The sequence below is a fragment of the Anser cygnoides genome, chromosome 2 (genome assembly GCF_040182565.1).
Source record: "Anser cygnoides isolate HZ-2024a breed goose chromosome 2, Taihu_goose_T2T_genome, whole genome shotgun sequence".
NCBI classification, from domain to species: domain Eukaryota; kingdom Metazoa; phylum Chordata; class Aves; order Anseriformes; family Anatidae; genus Anser; species Anser cygnoides.
In genome coordinates this window covers 66993056-67018688 of record NC_089874.1, presented here as the reverse complement: position 1 = coordinate 67018688, position 25633 = coordinate 66993056, and the positions used below count along the sequence as shown (strand labels likewise).

General features: G+C 38.0%; 1 protein-coding gene across 4 annotated transcripts; it reads right to left on the bottom strand.

The window, feature by feature from the left end:
- Nucleotides 1-633: 633 nt before the first annotated feature.
- On the bottom strand, nt 634-24152 carry STARD3NL (STARD3 N-terminal like). 4 transcript variants are annotated; one of them, XM_048075643.2, is made up of 8 exons: nt 24001-24152; nt 12718-13014; nt 9617-9694; nt 7579-7656; nt 6087-6140; nt 5868-5985; nt 3397-3495; nt 634-703 (listed from the first exon to the last, which is right to left on the bottom strand). In XM_048075643.2, exons 2-8 carry the CDS (start codon nt 12940-12942, stop codon nt 651-653), a joined length of 705 nt encoding a protein of 234 aa, XP_047931600.1. In that variant the 5' UTR covers nt 12943-13014; nt 24001-24152; the 3' UTR covers nt 634-650. The 4 variants fall into 4 exon arrangements, with proteins under 4 accessions (XP_047931600.1, XP_066848400.1, XP_066848401.1 ...); XM_066992299.1 differs by lacking the exon at nt 24001-24152 and adding an exon at nt 23752-23774; XM_066992300.1 differs by lacking the exon at nt 7579-7656.
- Nucleotides 24153-25633: the final 1481 nt, after the last annotated feature.

Sequence of the window (25633 nt, the reverse complement as noted above, 5' to 3'; positions counted from 1 at the left end):
CTAGACAATTTCAAATCAGAAGCTTCAGCTGCTCAAGAATATTTAATATCTTCTCTAGCTTGAGCATTGCCATTTGTGGCGAAATGAAAGCATACGTCAAAATAATTCTGAAAGAAAATTAATTTCTAAAATAGAGAAATCATCTCTCATTTAGCCAAAGTGCACTACACAAATCTTAAGACACGGCTGGTATTATGCAACCCTCTTGTATTTGTAACAGACTGCGGAAGGGAAATATCAGAAGTCATTCTGTCCATGCAATCTTCTAGATTCATGTATTTGTCCTAGACCTAAACACTTCCTACACCTCCCGCATTCTCATCTCCAGAGAAATTTCTCTCCTCCCTTCCAAACACGGACCTTTTACACCTCCAGTCCATCACTTTCCTTCCAGGAAGCAAGAGAAGAAATGTTGGAGGAGTTTCATTCCAAAAAACCTTTCATCCCTTTTTCACTGTATGTTGGAACAGGTACCTCGGCCCCCTGGGACTGGGCGTTAACTCAGAAGTCAAAGGCAGAACAGCCTCAAAGATGAACTCCTAAGAATTAGCTCACCATTCAAATTATTTGGGAAGGAGCTAAGAAGAAATAAATATCTTCAAGATTATTCTGGTTCTATGCAGAGGAACTTACCTGCTTTTCCATATTTGCTATACAACTGGTTTTTCACTGTCTTGTTTTTCTTCAGAGTCTTCATCAGATCCTGAACAGGAAGAAAGGAACGTTATTAATTCAGTTGAGAGAACAACTAGTGATGGCTCATCAAAAGGTAATTCAAAGTAACTATTTCTCAAAAATATTTAATTTTAGATTGCTTATCTTGTTTTCAAATATGTTTCACCTTGAAGGCTTCCTCCGCTCCAGTTACTGAACCCCAAAACCAGCAGTGGGATCATTCCTGAAATACCTACCCTTGTCAAGGGATTTGGTTAGCATGTGCTTCAAGTTTTCTCTACAACACAATCAGGACAATCAACTCCTAAATAGGAGCTCACTGGGAAGCAGATTTTTCTCACTTGGTGTTTCCTGCCCTTCAAAAGACAGCTCTGGAAGACATGTTTGAAACACCAAAAAACTCTGCTTTACAAAATTAATAATTTCTGTAACTAGTGTTCTTGCAAGAGAATGTCTCACTCTAAGCTTCCTCCTTTACTGGTTGTCTTCTCTCCCCTTCATGATCCCAGCTCTTTGCTGTGACAAAGTGCTAGAGGGCTCCAAAAAGAAAATTTAGCTGACCACAAGACCACATGCACAAAGATGGCCCCTGCAGATGGCAGGGCTTTGCTGGAGAGTGATTTGACAGATCAATCATTTCAGGGAGAGCAAGAAGGTACTAAGCAAGCGCAGTGAGCAGTGCTGACCTGCAGTTTGAGCTACAGTCCAGACTGCAGATGTCTCTGTCCACAGCTGAGGTGGCAGTCAACCCCATCTGGGACGATAGAGGAAATTCTCACTCTGTGCATTGAACATGCATGTCTCAGGCAGTTCAAAGGAGTAGCTGTTTTCAGGCTGACTTTCCACATGCTACATCTGGAATGATTACTTGGCAACGAAGTGTTATGTTGAAGATGAAGGGTCAACCCATACAACCAAGCGGAAACATACTCTGCAAACTCTTACAGAGCCTGTTGTAAACATCACCTCCTGACAGCAAAGATCTGTTTTTAGATGTATCACTGTGCAAGTAGAAGGGTTTATTTAGCCTGCATGATCATGAGGAATAGTTCACCTCTAAATACTTTTCCAATCAATACACAGAATAAATTGTCTAAACATTTTTCCTAAACAATCGAAAGTTTGTCTTACATAAAAAAAACACAGAATTTTGAAGAAAATACTTTTGATTTATTTTTACTGTACATCTCTATCTGTTTCAGAATACTTTCTGACTACCAAAATCTGTGTTTTAGTTCAAATGTATTCATTTGACTATTTCCTTTGCTTCTTGTACCCATAAAGGGTATTTAAACCAACACAATTTCACTTGGCAGTTTAAGGCAGCCCAAGAGAAGGCACATGAGCTGTTACTGAAACCCAGGTGACCAAGTGGGCATTAGATAAGCTGAAAGCAAAGGCATAGTCCTATGCCTGTAGTCACCACATGCAGTCTGATGCATAATAGCTGTTTGCACATGCAACACTGACCCAGCCAAACTGCCAAGAAAAATATGTTAACTCCACTTTTACTTCCTCTCACACTGTACATTCTATTGTCAAAAAGCTCTCAGACTGAGCTAGTATAATGCTTCCACCAATAATCCTCAGGATATACTCACAGCTTTAACTAAAATACATTTTACGTTTGAATCATTAGTTATTATTTTCAAGCCACGTTACTCCCTGTGATCATGCTACTGACAAGGATTTAACAATTTCCATGCGGAAAAGATTGCAAGTTTATGTGGAATCACTGAAATGGTTCTTGATTTATTTAGTATGCTGGTACAGCACTGCGTTATATTCAATGTTGTCTTAATGCTTTCTCATCCCTAGATGGAGCTCTAAGTCCTTTATAATGCCAAGACATTCAGCAACTATGGAGGCTGCCACTAAACTGAGAGGTATCGCCAACATTTGTATCTCTATCATGCAAGATTGGCAGAAGTCTCTGTAGCTATCAGTGGATATTTGTATTTTAAATATATTGCATAGTACAGCAGAGCTTTACCAAAAAAGAAATTACATTTTAGGGTAAGAAGACTGACATGGAATCCTGGGGTTCACACTGGGTCCACTTAATTCAAAGGAATTACTCATTTCCTTGAAATGCCTGTAAACACTTTCTTAAATCTTGAAGTATTTCAATTTATTTTTTGGCTTACTCAACTCATACCTCAGCTGGAACAGCATGCACTATACACATACTCAGGATATTATTAATGCTTGCCCTCAGTTTAATATACCCATGGCTAGCTTTTTTAAGCAGAGGGGGCTTTTTGTTTTAAAAAAGGAAGAGCGCCTCCAATTGAAGTTTCAGTTGGCTTTGGAGCAGTTTAAGGTTCATTGTCTGCCCTACGATATTGTAAAACTCCAAGTTTAGGCTGGATTAAATAATGCATTGCTGAATAAACACTACTGCTATCAGAAATAAACAATAATCACCTCCATTCAGTTGATGTGCCATTTTATTTCAGACTATCTTTTTTGTAACGACTCTGGGGCACGTCAGAAGACCCACCAACTACCTATATTGTAATTCATCTGATAGGTCATTACTAAACTGATTTACTAGGAAGCTTTATTTTAGGATTGTAAAGTACACTTTCCATTTAAAAAAAAAAAATTCCCCTTTCATCCTCCACCCCCTTACACTCCAAAAGACGGGTGGGGGGAGGAGGGAATATGCGGAAGTTTAATGCCAATAAGAACAACCATTCATTATACAGACATAACTACCTGCTACAGATTCAGGAGGAGAATAGAACTGCCCATCAGAGAGGACTCCTGGGTGAAGAAGAGCTGCTCGTTCAGAGGCATCTTGCGCTATCAAAAACCCTAAAAGGAAGAAAAAAATCCAAATGTTATTAGACAGCATCTTAACGATCAAGACTTGATCAAGATCAAGCACCTTAAAGACTGATGTATTCTATTACCATTCCTAGTAAGTTACTTCTATAAATACACTACAGGAAAACGTGGGTACTGTACACAAGTTAAGGAATCCTTCTTTCCACTGTGTGCAACTGCATGATTAGGATGCATTATGTAAATTCATCAATATTCACTGGCTAAGTAAAATTCTGAAATATATTTTTTTAATGCTCAGTGAGCTGCTATGCATAACCAAATAAAGTTCCTAATTTACAGCTTGGTTCCACTTATTTGTCTCAATGCACCTAGTAACTCCAACTCCTTTGGCTCAATTTCACCCCAAATCAGGAAAATACAATGGATCCCGGGGTTATTCTGGTGTGTATAATACAGGACAAAAAAGGGATTGGGAAAGAATGGAATTCCTCTCATCCTTACTGCCATCAACAGGTCTTCTGATAAGTAACAGGGCAAAGATAGCATTTTAGACCAACATAAAGCTATTGAACTTCTATTGTTTACTCTCAGTCATGTAAAGACTGATTCGAAAAAAAAAGTTTGATGTTTAACTGAATCAGGAGAGTTATCTGAGATAGCAAGCAGTTCTGTTGGAAAGAGTTATTTATTTTTAAAGTCAAGCAACTATTTTTACATATCAATTTATCTTACTAACCAGTTGGAAGTCCCCAAAGGAGATACTTCTTTAACTTGTATTTCTATTCTGTCCAAAACAGGGAGAACAGTCTCCATACTTAATAACAAGTCACAAGACAATGGAAGACATTCTGGGAGGATTTTAGCTTTAAACCCTGCTCACAGAAGGTAATTTTTAGAACTGGAAATCTTTATCAATGGAAAGACTGTTTTTTTTTTTTCCTTTAAAAGGCACAGACATAATATCTCCGAATTGTGAACACTGTTGCATTAGGTTTGCTGTTTTCTTTTTTTCTTTTTAAAAAAAACATGAAAGTAAGATGGCAAAATTTCAATTTCCATCCCCAGAGAAGACAGCTGAGAAAAGTACCTGGTTAAAAAGCAAAAACTATTAAAATCTTGCTTCCTTACCTGCCTCAGACTAACTTAATAGCAAATAAGGCCCTATATAAATACCACCATCCACCACAATCTGCCTATGCTGCCTATCACGTCTGACTTAATTCCCTAAAACCTGAATTTTCCAGTGAAACCCTGTCTTTTTTTAAAAAACAAAGTTCAAATACAACACATGTCTAAGTAAATACCATCTATTTGAAGCTTAGTAACAATGAAGAAAGAAAATATCACTGATTTCCCACACAATTATGAATATCATCAAGTATTTACATGTGTCATATTTTCTTTGTTTATGAATACTTAGTATAAAACATGCAAAAGTCTCTGAGGTGGTTAGATTTCTTATTTAAGTGTAATGTAGCTGTATTTCCTCACCCCCTCAAAAAAAATTAAAAACACAAATAAACAATATCCTAAGATTCCCTTTCTCTAGGCAAAACTGAATGTACTCATTCAACCGATTTCTACCTTGGAGTGGTAGAAAAGAGGAGGAAAGGGACTGAAGTAGAAAGACTGCATTTCAGTGAACTAAGGAACGACAGCATCCATGCCTGTGTAAAGTTTTTGGTTTTACCTAACAGGCAAACATCCTTCCAGTGGCATTTCAGACTGTATTTTGGATAGTTATGTACAAGGAAGAGGTTTGCTATACAATTACTTGCCTACTGTTGAAACTAACAAAGCATTTGAGGCAGAAATCTATGCTTTCTTTTCCTCACCAACCAAGAAATGTTCTCTTTCAAGTAAACCAGTGGGTTTCCTCCATTTAGTTGAATACATTCAGTGTCAGATGACCTGCTGCCTCGTCTTGAATTCATACTTGCTCTGGTCTCGTTCTGTGCATGAAGCAGACTCTCCACAATACTTCTTCGCTTTCCCTTTTCCATCTCAAAGGAAGAGTCAGTGACACAGAGTTAATTATTGTGCCTACCCTCCGCAGAAGAGGGGCCAACAACTATTCTATGCATTACTCAGAAAACAAAATTTTACAAGCCCAAGCCAGTTAAATTTTCATGTCTTAAACATACAGAATTAGATATGCTCTTAAAGTATTCATCAAATTACTGGTCTGTCCCTTGTAACTTTGCCTCACTAAGTTAATAAAACCCCTACTTCTTTGAAGACACATTTTCCTTTACAGAAAAGGAAAAAAATGCCATGATTTAATTTTTCCACAGCTCTTCAAATTTTTTGAGAAACTGAAAGAAGCATTCTTCTGCCAGACAATATGGAACTAAATGTTGCCAACTTCAGTAACTGATGGAGAAACAACAAAAGCTTACTGTTTTCTTCTTCAGCTTCTTGTGGTAACACTTTAAAGTCCAAGAACCAGGTTTCAATCCAGGCAAGTATGAAGGATATTATGGGCAGCACATAGCCAAAAGCACCCTGTGAGAACAGCTTGAAGGAAACAAAACCAAGCAACATTATAGAAATTTACCTGAAGAAATTTGCTTTCAAAAACCAGCAAAGTAAAGCAAACATTTGATTAGAATATATACCTGTGAAATAATTACTTTTGCTAATAAAAAGGCACTGGTCACTGCTGTTGTAAACTGAAAGAGACAGGGTAAGAAAAGTTAAGACTAGTAATTGGATTTACTTCACGTTTCTGCCATTATATCAGTTGCAGCTTTAAATAATTTACTAACAGCAAAATTATAAATTAAAAAAACTTATCAAGTATAATATAATTAACAAAGTGTTATTAAAATAGCCTCATTAATATGGATAGTCTTTTTAATACAGACGACTCCAAATATATATCTGACCTCTATATAGCAGACAGGCAGTTTAGATGCTACACAGATGATGCATTGTATAAATTGTGACCTTACTCTATAATGAAGATACAGTATTTTATTCATCAACTCCCTTAAAAAAAAAAAAAAGAACACTAAATCCAACTATTTGGGAAAAAGTGAACAGCAATCTCTCCAAATGCTTTTTTCACTATCATCCAAATCAAAAGATCCATTTCAAATATATATTTGCGTGAGGGAACTTGAACTAATATTTTAATTCATGTTCTGATATTATGAAAAAATGAAATCACTTTGAAGACGTGATGTTCCCTGACATGACTGAAAAATAGCAGGTGACGAACATGTACCTGCAAAAAAAAAAAAAAAACAAAAAAAAACCCACAACAGTAGACAAGTATTATTCATTTAGGCAAGCCTTCAAACTCTATTAATGTGCTTGGGTGCAGCAATTCTTTAAATAATAGCAGAACCTAACCAGATTCTCCTAAGCACGAGCAGGATTTTAAAGACTACCAGCTTCTTCAAAACCTTCACTGAAGCTATTGCTATATCCATTGCTTACCACCATGACAGTTTTGCCCTCATCACCTCACAACCAACTGTATCAAGTTGGAGGATGTCACTGGAAAAAATACTCTAAAGCTACACAACTAAGGGCAAAGGATTTTTAGATATGTGCACTTAATTAAAAAAAATCACAATCAGAGCACCAGTAACTGTTATTTGTATCATTCTAATACCACAATTTCAAAAATATCATGACAATCTCAGATTACTAAAGAAACTGCATGCTACTCACTTGAAGAAGGTTATACATGAATACATTCCACATGGACCTACTACAGTGTAAGGGAAAAAAGTCTAAGACTGATGGATTTCTGGTACAATAAATGTCAGTTCTTTTTGAAATACAGTTCAATACTTCCGGTTCAAATATATTTCAAGCAGTAAGTCAGACATATCAAAATGGTTATGACCAGTCATTCATGCTGGATTCAGTTAGTTTTCAATTTGTGTTAACATGATATCTAATGAGGAACACACTCACTATACTATTAAATTCTTGTCTTTAGGCTTAAAATCTTCCATACGTGTTTAGTCTGTTACTGTAAAATGAATTCTTATATACAGAATCAAGATGTTTCTTAACATACAAACGCTAAGAGGCATCTAAAAATGCGTTTGATCCATTTTAGTTAAAACTCCATTATGCTTGGCTACTACTCACAGCTATCGCCCACCAATGGCGCAGTCTGCACATTGCATATGCAAGTATTAACACCTTAAATCGAAAGACTGCCAGTAGCTATAGAGAAAGGAAAAAAATATTTGTTGGTTAATTTAGGAACACAGAAGAACCACAAGATTCTCAGCTGACTGAAAACACAACTGCTCACAAAATAAATTATAACAGGGCAATCCAAGTTCTGCTATTGAGAAACAAATTTGGAGGTGGTTTTGCTTATTAAAACAGAAAAGGAATATAATTTCCCATTTTTAAAGCACACAGCTGATGCTACTCACATGCCTACATAGATTCAAATATAAAAGCATGTGCAAATCCACAAATATAAGTTGGAAACATAAGAAAGCTACACAAAACATGTTTATGATCATTTTACCTGACTGGAATCTAGTCAGTTAAATCTGGATGCAGTTAATTCAGCAAATACCTTGAATGTCACTGTGCTTCTCACTAATCTTACCAGTGCACTACTGTGCCAATAATATCATTAAGAACTGTGAAGATTTAAAAAATGCAATGGGAAGATGAGAATTTTTTAAAAACAATTTTCTACTTACTTATTGTTTAGATATTTACTGAAATATCAATATTGCAATGATTAATTATTCTTTATGGAGATGCCTGCAGAAGCAAGCAGTTACAAATATTTTTAAGGTGAAGATAAATTATGCAATTTCTCAGCCAGAAAAAATGAAATCAATAGCAGACAGATGAGATTACTGATCCTAACCTTCAGTTTCCCTGTTTATTCTTTAATATTAGATTGCATCCAATTTTAAAAATGTGAAAACAAACACTAAAAAATGAAGAAAGGTCAGGGACAGATATTGCCAGAGTTACAATGAATCCATTTAATATTATGCAAATATGTTTCAGACATTTGTAGCAGAAACAGAATAAATCCTGTATTAATCCACAACTTATTTTGCAGAATTCAATGACCCAGTCCTTTCCTGGGGAATAGAAATCTGTTATTTCTCATTATAAGTTTTTAACCCTTGGTTCAACTACAGGGCAAAATAATCTTCGGAGAATCGAGATTTACAGATAACATTTTTTTTTTCATTTCTACAGTAAAGTAAACATCACGGAAAGCAGCCAGCAAAATAATGATGAGAGAAAAAGAGAAGCAGTATAGTTTGCTAGCTTATGACATTTTTGTATCCAGTATCTCATTCCATTTGACATGGTGAACAGTAAAAAACTTGCTTCTGCATCAGAAAACAGTTTCAAAGAGACATTCTAGATATAGTGATCAGTATTAAGTAACTAAAACAATTTATCTCTACCAGGCAAACAAGATCTGGTAGAGTTAACAATCACACAAAAGGAATGGGGCCCTTTACGAGAACCATAAAGAGATAACTTTCACTTAGAGATCAGTAACTTGGTCTATGCAGTGCAAACCACTTTGCAACTACAGAGCTACAACCTTGCTGAAAGAGAGAAAAACTTACTGAGGCAGAAGACCTCCTTCCATGCACCTAAGAAACTACATAGGAAAGGAGAACACCATACTTCATGTCACCTGTTTTTAGTACAATGTTAAAACCCTGAGTTAAAACAGAGAAGTCTGAAAGAAACCTGACTTATACAGGCCAACCTGGTAACAAGTCTCTCTCCTCACTTCAAACTTATTTATGTGAAAGGACAAAAATGTCAGTTTAAACAAAATGATTTTACAGCTGAAGGACTACTGGTCTTCACCTCTTAATGAATTATCTTTATGTTAGATTAGTCTCACATGACTGAATTTTTCACTTCTCCCTCCTCCCCAAAGCAGAAGCATGCCAAAGCATCTTTATCAACAGGCTCCATGAAAACTTGCTGCCAAAGAAGGACCAAGCAACCCCAACACAGGTGAAATTTGGCACAAGCCCTTCTGGTTTTAATTATCAAGAAGAGATCAACCCTTTCACAGGACTCAAACTAGGGAACAACTGTGGAAGGAAGAAACTGGGAAAACTCTAAATTTGCTTTTCTCACCCTCTCCCCCCTCCCTTTTTTTAAGGATACTTACAAATATATCAAAATACGAAGAAGAGTAGTCATATTGTAGAACTTCTTTCTCTAATGTAGTTTCAATACCTCCCTTCACCTACAAGGGAACAACACCACACACAGCTTTAGAACAGAAGGTACTGAAGCCAGAAAACACACAAATATGAAGTGTAAATTAATAGTTTCTGATGGATGTACAATCATGAAACTAAACAGAGGAGATCTATGCTAAGAACATAATTTTCAAGATTATAATAACGAAAAACAATGAGAATGCTTTACAAAATCAAAACATTTAGGATTATCACTGTTAATAACCTGACCTACGCAAGCTACATTTCAGACTGTCCTGTAATAAAAGCAAACGAGTTGCTGAGGGAAAGAGAGATTAAATACAACTTCTACAAAAATTTACTAAGAATTTTATGTCTCAGAAGAATCTAAACAGCTGACCAGGAAGGCACCAATAAATTAGCTCATTAGTCACATTCTAGCAAATACGAAATACTAAAAATCTCTTCTCTGATGCTTCAGCACTTGAATTCAAAGAACTGAATTAACACTCCAGACCTTTTTCTTCACAGCATATATGCTATTTGTTTCCAGAGAACTGAGCAAAACCAAAGAAATACACTGTAAAGAGCACAGAAGCTGTGATCATTAGTTATTTGTGAGAGAATGGTTTAAGACCCGGTCTTAATTCTTTCATTTGCTTGAGGAGATTCATAATTACATCTTCCTTAGCCACCATGTTTCTTTCACATGGAAGCACTCATCACTTTCCTATCCAAAATGGGTTACTAAGAGAATAATTTAGGATGCATTGGGTCAGAAAACAAGAGTGTCTTAGTTGGGAGCAAAGAACCGTAATGTTCATATCCTATTCCAAAAGCTGTTTGATTTTAATACTAAATCAGATAATTAAGGACTGCATGAAATAGTTACATAAAGAGCAGTGGAAAATAACATCAACAAAAAGATCTAATCTTAAGTTTGATTTCTGTTATTCTTTCAAAGAAAGGAGGTACACTAAAGCATCCCAATATATGCTCACCATCTCAAAGCAGTACAGCGTAGATACTTTCACATTCTTTTTCCAACTACATTGCCAGATATTTTAGATTTTTTTTTCCCTGTGACTATACAAGCCAACTCCAAATTTATTCTTTTTTTTTTTTCTCCTTATCCCCCTCCCCTCTATAACTACCAGACAGCTTTTTAAATATAGCTTCCCATCGTTTACTCAACTGCACCAGGTATGGTCATTTATTTCCACAATAAAGAAGGAAGATTCTAGAGTGATGGAAACTGTATGTAGACTCATACGCCTTTGGAAAGCACTTAGGAGGAAATGGAAGGGAAGATACATGCAAAGTAACACACAGAATGCTGTTGCATGGCACTTGAGGTCAATTTAAATAGGGACTGCCTAGTCTTTTCTTTTTCTCCAGTTGCAGACATGCTGTCTCAGCCCTCTCCCACAGAATAAAACAAAACACACCACAGAATAAAAGAACACAAGACATCAGCACTGGCTGATGACTGAGTTCTGAGACAATTCAGCAAACTGTTCAACGTATGGTTGCATGAGCACCACATTAACACAAGGATGAACAGAGAACCATGACAGCCTTGATACAGGGTTTGCTCAAACTACCAAGGAAGCTACTCCCTGAAGTACTTAAAAAAAAAAAGGTTTTGCTTAAGCACATTGGATAACAGGGACAATAGGAAAACCATACATACAGGAACTCTGGCAGCAATTCTGAAGTCCTATTAGTTACATATCAGTGGAGGACAATCCTAACACAATGCTATTTAGCTTCCCAACAAACAAAACTCAGTTTAAAAAACAGCACAAAAAAAAACTGTGTCAAGATCCCAGATAGCTCTGAATATTATGATTTATGAAAGCAATACATCATTCTTCATTCTTGCTGACATCTGACACTACAAGGCTTAGGGTTCATAAGTTCCCCCTAAAGAAAGGCTTTTCACAAAGAGAACTGCTAACTGCTGGGATCTTGAGATCCTTAATGCTGCAGCATTCAAAATAAAACACCAAGAGTTTACGGCATTTTCTATAGTCTTAAATACACTGAGAGAAATAATATGAAATTCTGTATTCTGAATCCCCAATAAGAATTACAAAACCAGATACTAAAACTAGCCAAAATGAAGTATCAGAATTCTATGTTTTCTTTTGAGCCAGCTGACGTAACGCACCAGATACAACAGTCTTTCCACCTAAGGAGATAACGGAAGTCGAAGTCACAAAATTACAGCATTCAGGCAGGCAAAGGTTGCTTTCTCAAATTAAATCAGGAAATAGATTTTTCAGTATATCAAACTATTAGGACAGATGATTCCTAAAACTTCATAATGTCAGATCAATAACCAAGGTTATTTATCTTGTAACAGAATGATGACAAAAAAAATGTTAACCCAAGAACTTTATTATCTAGAAAAGGGATTCCTCCCATTTTTTCATTTGTGCCCTTTCATAAATTAATTTTTAGGTTACAGCTTAAAACTCAGCTCCAAAACTAGAATGCTAGTGATCAAACAGTACCAAACCTTCTGCCCTACCTCTTTCCAGAAATTTCTTAAGAACTACCTTGTCTTCCAAATTACAAATGCTGCAGATAAAAGGTAGCAACTGTGGGAGTTCATGTTGTTTCAATATACCCTACCACAAACAACGTACATTATACTAAGTTTCTCAGAAAATACAGCACTACAAAAGAAAGGTTTTTGCCATTTAAGTCTTTTTAACACTTCAGTCACTGAGCTACTCAGGAGAATGAAAACTCTTAATACTGATAAAATTCACTCTACTTGCCAAATTCAAACAAATATAGTAATACTTCTGTTTACTTGCTGCCTGAGAAGTTCACTGGACTTCCAGTGGTTTCCTCAGCATTGTTCATAGACTAGAGGAACATCAAAAGGTTTAATTATATGAATAAAAACTATGTATTCTAATGATAAAAGTAGATATCAAGTTCACAAAACATTAAAAATGAGAAACTGCCTTAGTTTCAATGACAGTTGGGATAGAAAGCTTGTTAACCACTCCTGAAGCAAATAAAGTCTAGGGGTACTGAAAAGACAACTCACATTTAATTCTATTATCCACAGCAAGGTTATGAATAAGAGATCAAATGTAACAAACAAACAGAAAGTCCTTCTGACATCTGATATGCCTTTCTTCTCTCTTCCATCGTAGGACTCAATCCTTGCCATCAGCTGTGCTGGGTTGATAGAGTGGACATCTCGCAAGGATGGACAGGATTCCACACTGCTACTGTGAGCATTTTCTGCATCATTTGGCACCCTATTCATCCTGGGTTTGCTTAGAGTAGTCTTCTTCCAGGCTCACCATCACTTGAAGGATGATCCATATAGGAAGAATTTCTAAGTAAACAAAGGTATCTATATTAGTCACCAAAGCACCAAAAATCCACTACGCAATTTCTGTTTACCAAGTCAGTTTGTTTCGCCATAAACTGACAACTAGGACTATTTGGTAAGTAGATTCTAAAAAATGTTTTAAAAAAAAAGATACACCTATGCCCTCTTCATTCGCTAAGGTTTGTGAAACAAGGGAAATAAATTTTCATATAGACAGGTGGGAGTAAGAGAGCACTGTCCAGATGTGGAAGACTCCATTCTCTATGTTGCTGTATCAAACAGGCATAAATAGAAAGCATGATGTACATCTTTAAGGTTTCTGATTTAAACACTCAAAAGTAACCCAACTTAAAGGAAGTTCTACACAGCTTTGTGCCATTCCCACATGTCCTGGCATTGGTGACAAGGTCAAGAGACTGGCACTTCCCTCTGCACTTCCCCTCCTTGGGAAGCAATGGGAAAAGAGCAAGGAGGTTGCCTCCTGGCCTCCTCTTCTGGCTAGACAACCAAGTGTCCTCAGCCTTTCCTCACAGGAGAGGGAGGAATCCTCGTAGGATGTGCTCTCAGCACATCCCAAACTGGCATTACCAAAAGGTTAAAAGTCCATTAAAAACCCTGAACACTGTAGTAAATATTCTGTAAAGCAAGTATACAGCTATCTGTTCTACAGATGAATTCAGCTGCTGTGTCTCTACTGTCTATAAGGCCTTTTAAAAAGATTCTCAGGTTCAATTTCTTATAAAACTGGAATATACTGATATACTCAATTAGAACATTTTTTTTTTTTTCCCCAAATGAAGCTCCTAGAAGGAGCTGACGAAGGTCTCAAGTTTCAAGGAAATGCACAGAAATGTTAATTTTATGCAAAACACTCAGAAGATTAAGCTATACATCCCGCAAAACAAATCACATCAGTCAAGCTTCTGTGACTCTGGGATAGTAACTTCTTGAAATTCAAGAACACAACTTTGTCTCCTCCTGTGTGGGCTGTCTTTCAGTAAACCACAAAATGGAAACAGAAACGCTTCCCACTCTTCCATCCCAAGTGAAAAACAGTGTTTCAACTCCACTAGGCAAGAAAACAGGCATGGCACAAGAAGAAAAGCAGACATGATTTGTAACACAGCACTAGACAAACCCAAGGATACACGGAGATGTGGGAAAAGAAAAGGTGGGGAAGGGAATCTCCAGTGCAAACACATCACTGGTGAGGAAAAGGCAGACACAAGAGGGATGGCTGAAGGGATGGTTCCAAGCAGATTTAGCACAGAGCATCTTCACTGTCCTCAACTCCCTCTCCTGTTTGCCCAGCTTTGTGTGTGAGAGTTACTGCAATGACTCTCCCCAGTCAGAACCAGCCTCAGCTCTGGAACACAGCTCCCTCCCCTCCGAGTCACCCCCAAATTAGAAATTATAAACACTTAGGCAAGTGAACAAACTTGGAAGTTAGACAAACTTGCAACACATTTCTGTGCAAAACACTTTTATGATGAAGTACTGAAAGCAGCAGGAAGCTTTATGTTAAGAACACAAACGCAGAATTCTTTCACAGTAAGAATCACGGATGAACCTGCTTCTCCACAGCTATACTGTACTGCTGAACATTTTCAGCCAGAAAATACCTTGCAACTACTTCTATACCTGTGTTTCAAATACCAGCCACTAAACCTTCTTCTACAAGTCACATATATCAGTTAGCTTGATAATAGCCACATATTTTCTAAAACACCTGCCTACTAAAACAAAACATTTCATTTAGCCACTCTACGCAAGGAACATTTCAGTATAGGAACACAGCAAAGGCAAGAGGAAACCAGGTTCTCTCATAACAGCCTCCAGTAAAGCCTGTGCTCTGTACCCAAGGGCTTGTGTTGCTCCTTTACAGAAAGGAACAAGATTTTGAAACCAAGTAAAAACTCTGCAGAAAGTTCTGCCGTCTGTTCTGTCCTCTCTCCCCCTGAACAGAAACAATACTCATTGCCACGAATTTCCTGTGACACCAGACTCACAATCCTCTTATTGTAAGCTTACTGAAAGGTCGAAACTTTTCACAGGGAAATATTTTTTCCTGAGATAAGAATTCACATTAGTAAATTTGTGATATACTTTCTCCTCATGCCTTCTGACTCTGTGTGAAGAAAAAGGGTTTTTTGTTTTTGGCTTCTTAACCACATTCACTTTCACTCAACTCCTACTGCTAAAGTAAAAATTTAGCTAAGTCAATTTTTTATACAGACACATTAAAAGTTACAAACAAGTTTTTTTTTGTTTTTTTTTTCCCCCCTGAAAAGTAGCCAAGATTTAAAATACTTTTTTTTAAACACTTCACAGTTATGGCAGTAACTCAAGCTTCCAAATAGATAACTGAATACCCAAATTTATCCTGGAGAACTGAAGATTTTACTTGATTAATAGTATTAACTAGTATGAGTGAAAAGTAAAGGTTTTTGTTAAAATAAGCCAGGTTAACTGCTAAGAACTGCACTCCTTCACTGCCCTCAAGTCTAATGAACATTTTCATAATGCATGATGAGAACTACCCCTTAATTTTAAGGCTACATTTACAATTAATACCATTATTTTCCCTTTAACATAAGCAGATGGCACATGTTATACATCTGTTAGTTTTGCATGCATCTTAGAGATGCAAGATCAGGATGGCACTTCTCTTTTTTTTTACCGCTATACTATCCTTATTCTTCCATTCTACCATCCTTGTTTTAATTTATTTTTATGCTTACTAATTTATTACGCATAAGCAACAACATAATTTGTTACCTTTTTTCTTTACAAGTAAAAAAAAACCACACAGCAGAACTTAACTGAGATACCAGAATTGAAAGTGAAAAAATTAGAAAATAGCTTACTCAAAGGGCTATTAGCAGCTCATCAGAACTGAAAGTGAAAGTATCATGTGTAAGTGATTTTAGGAAAAGAAATAGTAGCTAAAAATATCAGAGAAACTATAGGAAAAACTATGTTAGCATAGAAGTAACTACGCACATCAAGCAATATTGTGTTATGACTGCTGTTGAAACCTATAAAAAATTATAGTATTTTCTATCTATGTCTCTGACAACACTGAATACTCCCAAGAACTCCCATCATTAATAGCTTTTCTGTGAAGGTTAAAAAAAATGAAAATAATTATTTCTCTTCAATGAGTAAAACAGGATGACATGGCCAACACAATGGTCAGGATGCCAAAGCAGCACAAAAACTACGGGGTTTTCATTAGTAAATTAAAGTTTTTCCCTTTCTTGATGAAAAAGCTGAGACTGCAACAGTAGTAATATTCATTCATAAACAAACAAAAAAGTACTTCTTTGCCAACAAGTTTTCTCATATACCAATAAAAAAAACATACTAGTTCTTTACCTCTCCAACTCCTTATCAAACCTCATGTTACTACCTACACTCCCTGTTTGTCTCTAGGAACACAATATGTAACATATTAAAAACAAAATTCCTTACAAGACCAGACCTTAATACAGTAACCAGCATTATAATCATAACACTAAAGCATTTATCTTTAAGTGACACCTCAAGACAATCTTGGGTAATTGTAACACACATTTGTGTAACCTCAAACAATGATGAAGTATCAGCAAACAGCCAACCTGTTACCTGCAGTAAATGGTCTTGAAGCCAGCAAGTCCCGAGTCAGCAGCTTTCCAAAGGAACCAGACTCTGGGGATCTTTCCAAAGGTCCAACCCCAGGCCCCATGCGGGCAGCATCCACCATAGGCAATGAATGGCCCCACTGGGGCACTCCAGGATTCAATGATTTGGCACAGCGAACTATGCCAGGCTTGAGTTCTCTAAATACATACTCCAGAAGGAATAAGGGACCTCAGGGCCTGAGACTTAATTGTCATCCCCATTTGCTCTCCTACCATCACAAACATCTCCAACATTATTCTTTTTCTGTGCGTGGAGAAATGTTACTTTAGCCAACACCTCAGACAGAATAAGCAATTAATTGTAAAGAATGCATTCCCATAACGCAATATAAAAAGGCTAATAAACGAAGAATATATGGATAAACCTGTTTTACCCTCTAGGAGTATCAGCAGAAATCTCTGAAGCTGTCTTCTGGGAGCTCCAACATCAACCCAGTTAAGAGCCACCCCAGATAAAGCAACCGCTCTGAAGAACAGGTAATGACAACTAAAAAATTCAAAAATAAAATAAAATAAAATCCCAAAGAGACAGAGAGTGCTTCCAAAACTTACCTGGACACTTTTTTACACCATTCTCTGCTAGAAACAAACCAAACCCATCCTGCTGACAGGCTCTCCCTCTACTTTGTATTAAAGTGAAAGAACTCATTTTTGTGAAGTGGGCTTGTAGCAGACACATTGCTAGGGACCTCCTGGTAGCCATTTCCCCTTTTCTGAATGAGCACTTGGAACCTTTTCAAGCTGCGCTCATTCTGTCTTTATCTGTAACACATCACTGCCCTAGAAGCATTTTAAGGTTTCAGTATCTTTGAAAATATGTCTCAGTTAGTCTGAAGTAATGTCCCTGGTACACATTCCTTACTATACATGAAAAAATATTTAAAAAATAAATAGTATACACCTTTAGTGAAAAACGCCAACTTAATTTTAAAATTGATTCAGTTAATAGATATTACATCCTGATCTTTGAAGCACAAAATTTGGAGAAAGGAAATATCTCCAGATGCAGTTCCCTCCAGGAAATCTGAGGTTTAGCTAAAGAAGAACAGGTAGTATTTCAATACCACAAGACTTCTCTAGAGACTGGTCAACAGCAGTATATCGCCTCCTTCACGTTGACTTGAATAACATAAGCAGAATAAAAAGACAAACTTGTATAAAGCCTGGCTGAAATGAAGCAGATGCATAGCTACAGAAAATGGAGAGAATGGAAAAAAAAACAACACTTGTGTAGCCACAGAATCACAGAAATGCTGGTTGCAAGGGACCTCTAGTAGGACTAGTGTTGGACTACCATCAACACGTGGTCAGTTGAGGCTCTGTTTAACTGAGACTTGAAAAATTTTATGTTTTTCTGGGTAATATTTGCCAGTACCACACCAACTCTCTAGCTAAAGTCTTGTGGAATTGAAATTCCAGGGCTTTATAATATCTGTTCTCATTTAGCTAAACCCCAAATTTGCAAGATGGAACTGCATCAGGAGATATTTCCATTTTCCAAAAGTTTTTCTATGGTTCATCCCAAGCCTCCTGAGGCACAGTTTGTTGATGTTGCCCCTTGTTATGGCTCCTGAGACGAGTTTGGCTCCATCAGCCACTGCTTTAAGCCTCACGTGTAGCTGCATGTATTAGTTAGACAAAATCCAAGCATAAAAGGAAGCCATAAAAAGAGAAAACATAGATTTAACACAGCAAAAATTAAATTGCAGCTATTTTATGGTGATTCCAGCCTTTCCTGGACTTTCAGTTTCAGAAAATTAGCTAACACTTGTTGGGTGATCTTACTGGCATAACTCTGATTTCCAAAGATACTTATTTCCAAAGGGTTTAAGTGACAACCTGAAGACATCTGCCCTTGATACAGTAGTAGCCTTTAGAGTGATGAGAAGTCGCCCAAGTGATTTATCACTTAGTTTATAAGACTGCTTACTCCTTGACATGATAGATCCAAGACACAGCATCTGAACTGTGAGACAGATGAAAAAAATACTTCATCTGGGTCAGTGTGAAAAATCACAGCATCATCTGTTTTGCTATTAATTACTTCACAGCACATTTGAGAATTAAGACTATTTTTCTTCCTTTCTCCACAGATTTCTTATTCCATTTAAAGAATAAAGTTCACAGAAATACACACTTGTTTTTACAAGTTCTGGTTTTAAAATAGGGAGGAAGGCAGAAATTGTTACGCTATGTAAGTGGGTACACCATAATACTGGACGTGTCTATTCAAAACTAAAATCCACTTAGTAATAGAGAACTACAAAATAACCAAATATAAGCTAAAAAAACAATGGTTAACATTCAGAATGGAGACTGAAATAAAAAACACATGCCATTTTCATTGACATGTGACATTCTAGTTAACATTCAGGTCACATGATATCATCAAAAGGTCCAAAGGCATAACCATCATTTACAGAATTAAAAGCAATTGCTTCAAATCGACATTATGTGGGTTGTGTTGAAGGTGAAGCAAGACTTAAAATGCATGGCTGCACAGTGCACCAAGAAACCCAGGCTCTAAAAAGTGAAAATGATCAGTACGGACCAATATAAACGTACCAAAAACTACCTGAAGTCTAATGCTAAAAAGATAGGATCATAGATGCCAATTCTAGGAACTGTTCAGTCCAAGGACAGTATTCTATCTATAGACCAGGAATACACACCTCCCTTCTCTGTAGGATAGGCTAAATCAGCTCCACAACAACTACTGCAATGTTCTCCTACTCCAACAGAGATTTCGTGTACTTACACTTACGGATATACTTTATGTTGTAATCTATCCTCTATCCTATCCAGTTCCTTAGTGAAGGAAAAAAAAAAAAAAGCTTTTAGATACTGTTGCATTCTACCTATTCTACCTAGGCTAAACACTTTAACTAACATAAGACTGAAAAATTCCAAATGCTGCATGCTCACAAAATTCCCAAATATAAGTACAAGATACTGCATATAACTTTTTGGCATTACCCTGGATGCCCAATGAAGCAACACAGCAGGAATCACAAGTTGCAAATATGCGATACATTTAGAAACTGGGACATCTTCCAGTTGGAGGGGCAGGACAGAACTTTTCAGCATACAGGAAAACCCCTTAAGATGGGCTTGGCTGTGTCTGAGCATTAAGAACTAGAGTGGCTCTGCGTGACCCTGAGTAGAAGCTCTTACCTACCCAAGTCATAAGGAAGTTTCTCATTCAAAGTACAAAATGAAAAAGCACAATCTGAGTGCAGCCTGTACAGCATACAAATTATTCTTGTACTTATAATGCCAATCTGGTTTCATACTGATGAACCTTGAAATAACTTATTGCCAAGATTTGGAAAGATACGTTACCAAGCAGGTAATTAGATGTCAGAAAAAAAGACAAAGTAAGAAGAGCGATTAAGCACGTCTTATTTAGAAAATTAATGGAAAAACAAATGCGTCCTTTAGCTAGCAGATGCATATTATTTTCTTTTGCCAACTTCATATTTTCTTTCACATGGGTTTTAAGTTATTTTCTATTAATGTTATTTTTTGTGTATGACTACACAGCTTAATTCTAAAGTCATGCTATTTACTCAAGTAAGAACTGTACTTGAAAAATATTGAGATAACTTCTGTTTGAGAACAACAAAAATCACTCGTTGTTTTAGTTGAAAAATGCTTCCCAATTTCTTATGCTCTAATGGCGACCTAACAAAACTAACAGTGCAGCCACACACATCCCACAGTCGTACTGAGCAGTACTTTTCTCAGAACATTGGACAAAAGTGCAGAAGAGTGCAGGACAGTTTACAAGCTAAAAGGAGAAATGGGGACAAAAAAAGTAAGCCAAAATATGGGGTCACGAGGACATCTGAGGGAACAGCAAAGTCATCTGACCCTGTCCCAGAAGTGAGTCTAACTGATCCAGAAAGTCAAATCAAAGTGCTCCAACCATGGACTAATTTTTCCCCTGCAGCTGAAGAAGCCCTGCTAGTAAGCACTGTCCTGCACTACCACTTCAATTCTTGCTCTACAAGAGCTGAAAAAATTGCAAACAGCCTGTAAATTTGGTATTGGTGATGCCTTGCTTTTATCCCCGTTGCCACATTTACCTCCAGGTTCCTTCCTAACAGTACATCCCAAGCATTTTACTTCCAAAATGATCAAGAATACTTTCTGCCTCTATAAGAGCATGCTCAAACAAGACATAGGAAATGTCACATGAAGGAACAGTTCCTCAGAGTTAAACCAAAGCAAATCTGAAAATATACTCCATGCTGAATTCATGAAACACTTGAAACATACTTGCCAGAAGTCGAAATGTCTGGAGTTCAGCTTTTGTTTAATCAAGAGTGTCCTTAAATTGACAACTCTATTCTATTTTAAGAAAAATAGAAAAATCTGACATGTAGGGAAGATGCACTGTAACATATGCTGAAGTTGTGGCTCAGATCTCATCTTCACTCAGGACATTTAACTGCTTCAAACTACAGACCTGACCTGCATGCATTTTATCCCTGTTAGAGTTAAGTCCTCAGAATATACAACGAAAAAGCACTTTAGTTATAGAATCGATGATGTATTCTACTTAAAACCAATACATTTCGGTTTATAGTATTCACTTATTTAATTAACTAATTAGCAAAGCTAAGTTGTTGCTTTCCTTTAAAGAAAAAAAAATCACCTCTTTTTTGGTTTAGATGTTTTGGACTAGTTTTACCAAAGACATGAAACTATGTCACTGTATGTTAAATGCAATCAGCTCACAGTTATATTAATTACATATATATAAAATATACAAAGGTACTATATACATACCATATGCCAGTAACATACAATAGCTGTTGGCAACAGAAAACTCAAAAAAAAAAAAAAAAGCATCTGATTTCTTGGAAAAGGAGAGAGGGAGGAGGGGGGGGGGAAATTGACCTAAAAGGAAAGTAGTACAAGGATAGAGCAAAGACAATTAACCTCCACCACATCTTGTCTTAACTTTTCTTCTCTACATTCTCCTGCTCTCTGAAGCTGACGTTGTAGCCCACCCAACATCAGCTCTCAAGAATAAAGATTTCACTGCACACTTTACCACATTAAGCACTAAATAACAAGCAACAAGTTTATAATACGTTCAGTTTACCAGTCATAACAACTGTAGGCCAAACAAACCCACTTCTGAGTATCAATACCAGATATAATTTATCTTGTCAGCATTTCTCTATAAATATAAAACAAATCTTTAGAGAGGCCAAACATCTTACTGAGGTTTACTGGAATATCGAACACAATACTGGTTTATTACATAGAGAAGACAAGCAAATATTAATAAGTGTCCTAACTGAACAACAAACATATGCCCCAGGGCTGCAATCCAGGTACTACTGGAACAAGAAAAGCTCAGGCATTTTATATACTAGTGAGAAACCGCCAGGATTCCTTCACCCTCTCAAGAGCTATTCAACAAAATGGTGCGAAAGTTTTCTCCATGCGAATTTGATCCCTGGAAATTCCTCAGAACTCTTAAGAAACACAGTATTTTAAGAACCTAATAACCCTGTTAAAATAAAAAAAATTTTGTAAGATTTTTCAGTTTTAACTCTGATTTTATAGCTCATGAACACACTTCAAAGCAAAAGGAAGCATCACATTTTATGTTACCTCAATTTTTCTCCTTAAAATGCTTAAATGACACTGGAAGAAAATATTACCTAGTCCAAGCTGCAGCAAACTCTAGCAGAGATCTACACCCGGGCCTTCAGCATAGAATATTTCTCCCAGCAAACTTCTGCATAATTTGTCTAGTTTTTCTCTCAGTGCTAGACAGAAATTAACTCCTGATATCTGAGGTGACATGGTTTCAGGACTTTGGTTGATGACTGAATAGCTAATCTTAATATGTGAAGCCCAATATCATTATAAGATACTCACTTGGTTATTTACTAAGATCTTTTTTTCCAACCTTTATTTCTAATCTCATACGTAACTGAATTTAACCCAGTGAGGCTGAGAGGTAGGACTAAAAAGTTGTCTTTTAATGTGATCGCTAAGAATTTCAAATTAAAAACAGATTTTTATCTGATAGTAAAATCAGAATATTTGACAAGCAACACACCTGTAAACCTTTAAGCATTAAGCTGTTGGATGGTGCTGGCTAACCATTTGAAATCACAGTCTGCTGCTGCCATAAGTGTGATTTATCATTACTTCACCAGACTCTTCTGCAAAAGCACTGATAACATTTCGCTTGTTGACTTGATTTTTGGATGAAATCCATTAATCTTGCTTATGAGAAATCTGGGGAGCCTGCCTCAAGTGGGCCTATAAAATATTTCAATAAATATTTGGGCCTATAAAATATTTCAGTAAATGACGCTATTAAAACATACATTTAACTATGATGACCCAATGAGGTTTCAAATGGTAAAACCTAAATACATTCTTTCAAGCATATCAAAGCCTAAAATAACTGCAGAGTTTGTTTTGAAATGGTTGTAGCTAAACAATTCTTTGAGAATTCAAGAAAATTAGAACGCATTCTTGTCTAAATGCACCAGAAAGAAAGCCTAATTCATCTAAGAGTTAAGCCAGCCACAAATTTCAGTATCATTAAAAAGGTCGAATATTTCTTTCTCCAAACACCAAGTCTATACAGAACATCCACCCTGAAATAAACAAACAGATGGACAGAAATATACGTGAGTTATTATAAAGATTCTTAAGACAGGCCACTGGTTTTATCCAAGGTGTCTGCCGATGAACCCCTACCTAAAAAAGTAACAGGTGAGCAAAAAAAGAGAAGTCACGCTGCATCTGGCCTACTTAAAACTGCAAAGCCGATGACAAACCTGCTAAAACACTCCCAACCCTACCGAACCGTAGCTGGAAACGAGACCCCAGGCAGCGCAGGGCTGACAAAGCCGTGGGGCTTCCAGAAGAGATCGGCGATTAGCGCCCCTCACAGTCCCACACCACGGCGCGGAAGGCAGGGGGCACACACGGGTACCAGAACGCCCTGTTACCTCTCTTAGCCCCTCCCGGCCATCGGGAAGGGGAAAAAAAAAAAAAAGTGGAAATGTAAATATACATATATAATAAAGGAAGAAAGCCGCGCCCTGCTGCTGCTGCTGCTGCTGCTGCTGCTGCTGCTGCTGCTGCTGCTGCTGCTGCTGCTGCTGCTGCTGCTGCTGCTGCTGCTGCACCACCACCACCACCTTCTTCTTCTCCTCCATCTTCCTCCTCCTCCTCCCCCTTCCCCCCCGCCCAGCCGTTGCCCGTTGGCACCAACGGCCGCCGCGCGCTGCCCCCCCGGCCCCCGGCGCTTTGCTGCTCCTACCCCGCCCGCCTCGCTCCGGCCCCGCGCAGGGACCCGGCCGCAGGCACCCGTCGCCGCAGGCCCGGCCCGGCCGGGAGAAGCGGGGGCGGTGCGCAGGGGGCGGGGTCAGTGCGCGGGGGGCGCGGGAGGTGCGTGTGGGGCGGGGTTTGCGCGAGGGGGCGGGCTCAGGGGCTGGGGGGCGGGGCTGAGCCCGCGGGCGCTCCGCCCCTTCCGGGGAGAGTCTGAGGGGAAGCGGGGGAGGCTGTTTCGGTTTCTGGGGGCAGCGGTGTCGTGGTGGTTGGAAGAGGCTTCCAACATCACTTGGTCCAACCGGCCCTCTACCACCACTGTCACCCAGTAACCATATCCCTAAGCACCATGTCCAACTTTTCCTTGAACACCCCCAGGGACGGTGATGCCACCACCTCCCTGGGCAACCCCTTCCAACACCTGACCGCTTTCTGAGCAGAAATGTCTCCTCACTTCCCACCCGACCCCCCCGGCATAACCTGAGGCCATCCCCTCCCATCCTATCAGTTCCCCAGTGCGTATCCTCAACATAAGAGAACTCTACCAAAAAAATGTAAAGCCATAACTCTCCATGAATTATTCAGCCTTGTTCGTAGCGGTGTTGCTTGTCCCACTGCTTGAGGCAGCTTCCACCCTCCAAGAAGCCTTTTTCCTCATCAGTACCACGTTTATTTCATCTCTCTTGTGCAGTACTCCAGGTGAGGTTTTCCTCCATAGAGAACATTGCCCGTTGCTCAGTTCTGCTGGAAATAACAATATAAAACCAAAGCTGGCCTTAGCATTTCAGACTCCCCACTGCAGGAGCTGATAGTCACCCTGTAAGAGCTAATATTCATGCTGATTCTACGTTACAGGCTCTGCATTTATAGCAGGATTTCTGTGCTAATTCCTCATCGCCTAAGAGTCATGTATCTCTGCAGTCTTTAGGCAATTAGGTGTCAACATACAATGATACATGTAGGAGTCAAAAACTGCATTGAGACACTAGCTTACCCACGTTGTTATTAGAAGAAGTACTATATTTCAAGATAACAAATTGCCTATGATCTTGCTTTAGCTTGTGCATTTCAGAGAGAGCTTTATTTACAGGTGAACACCCCTAAAGTTTAATGAAGCAATCAAAACACACAGTAAAGCAGATTATCTGTCATTGGCCTAAATTCTGCTTAAGCTCATGTGTCTTGTTATAGCAGAGTCCTTATATTTACACAGATGAGGAAAAAAAAAAAAAAAAAGGCAGAACTGGAGTTCTTGTGAAAATGACAGAAACTCAACCCACGAGGCAGTTAAGAAAACTACCTCCTCATTTGGGGTGACATAGTCTCCATCCTTCTTGAAGCCCAAAGCTTGTCAAATGCATATAAATGTAGGGTTTGTCTGCAATAAAATTTCTGAAAAGAAATGTAGAGTGAAAATCTGCAGTGCAGTACATATGTGCAACTATCCATTTGCCAAAAAGGGAAAAACAGGCTTTCCTCATTGTCGTCACCCTGCTCACCTCTCCCTTGCTCAGCAAGACACCACACATCTTCAGGGTGATCCATACACAGCACCTGCAGCAGTATGAGGGCTGCAGTGTTCAACCCAGAGTTGGAACAGAGTTGAAAGCAAGTACCCTAAGCAC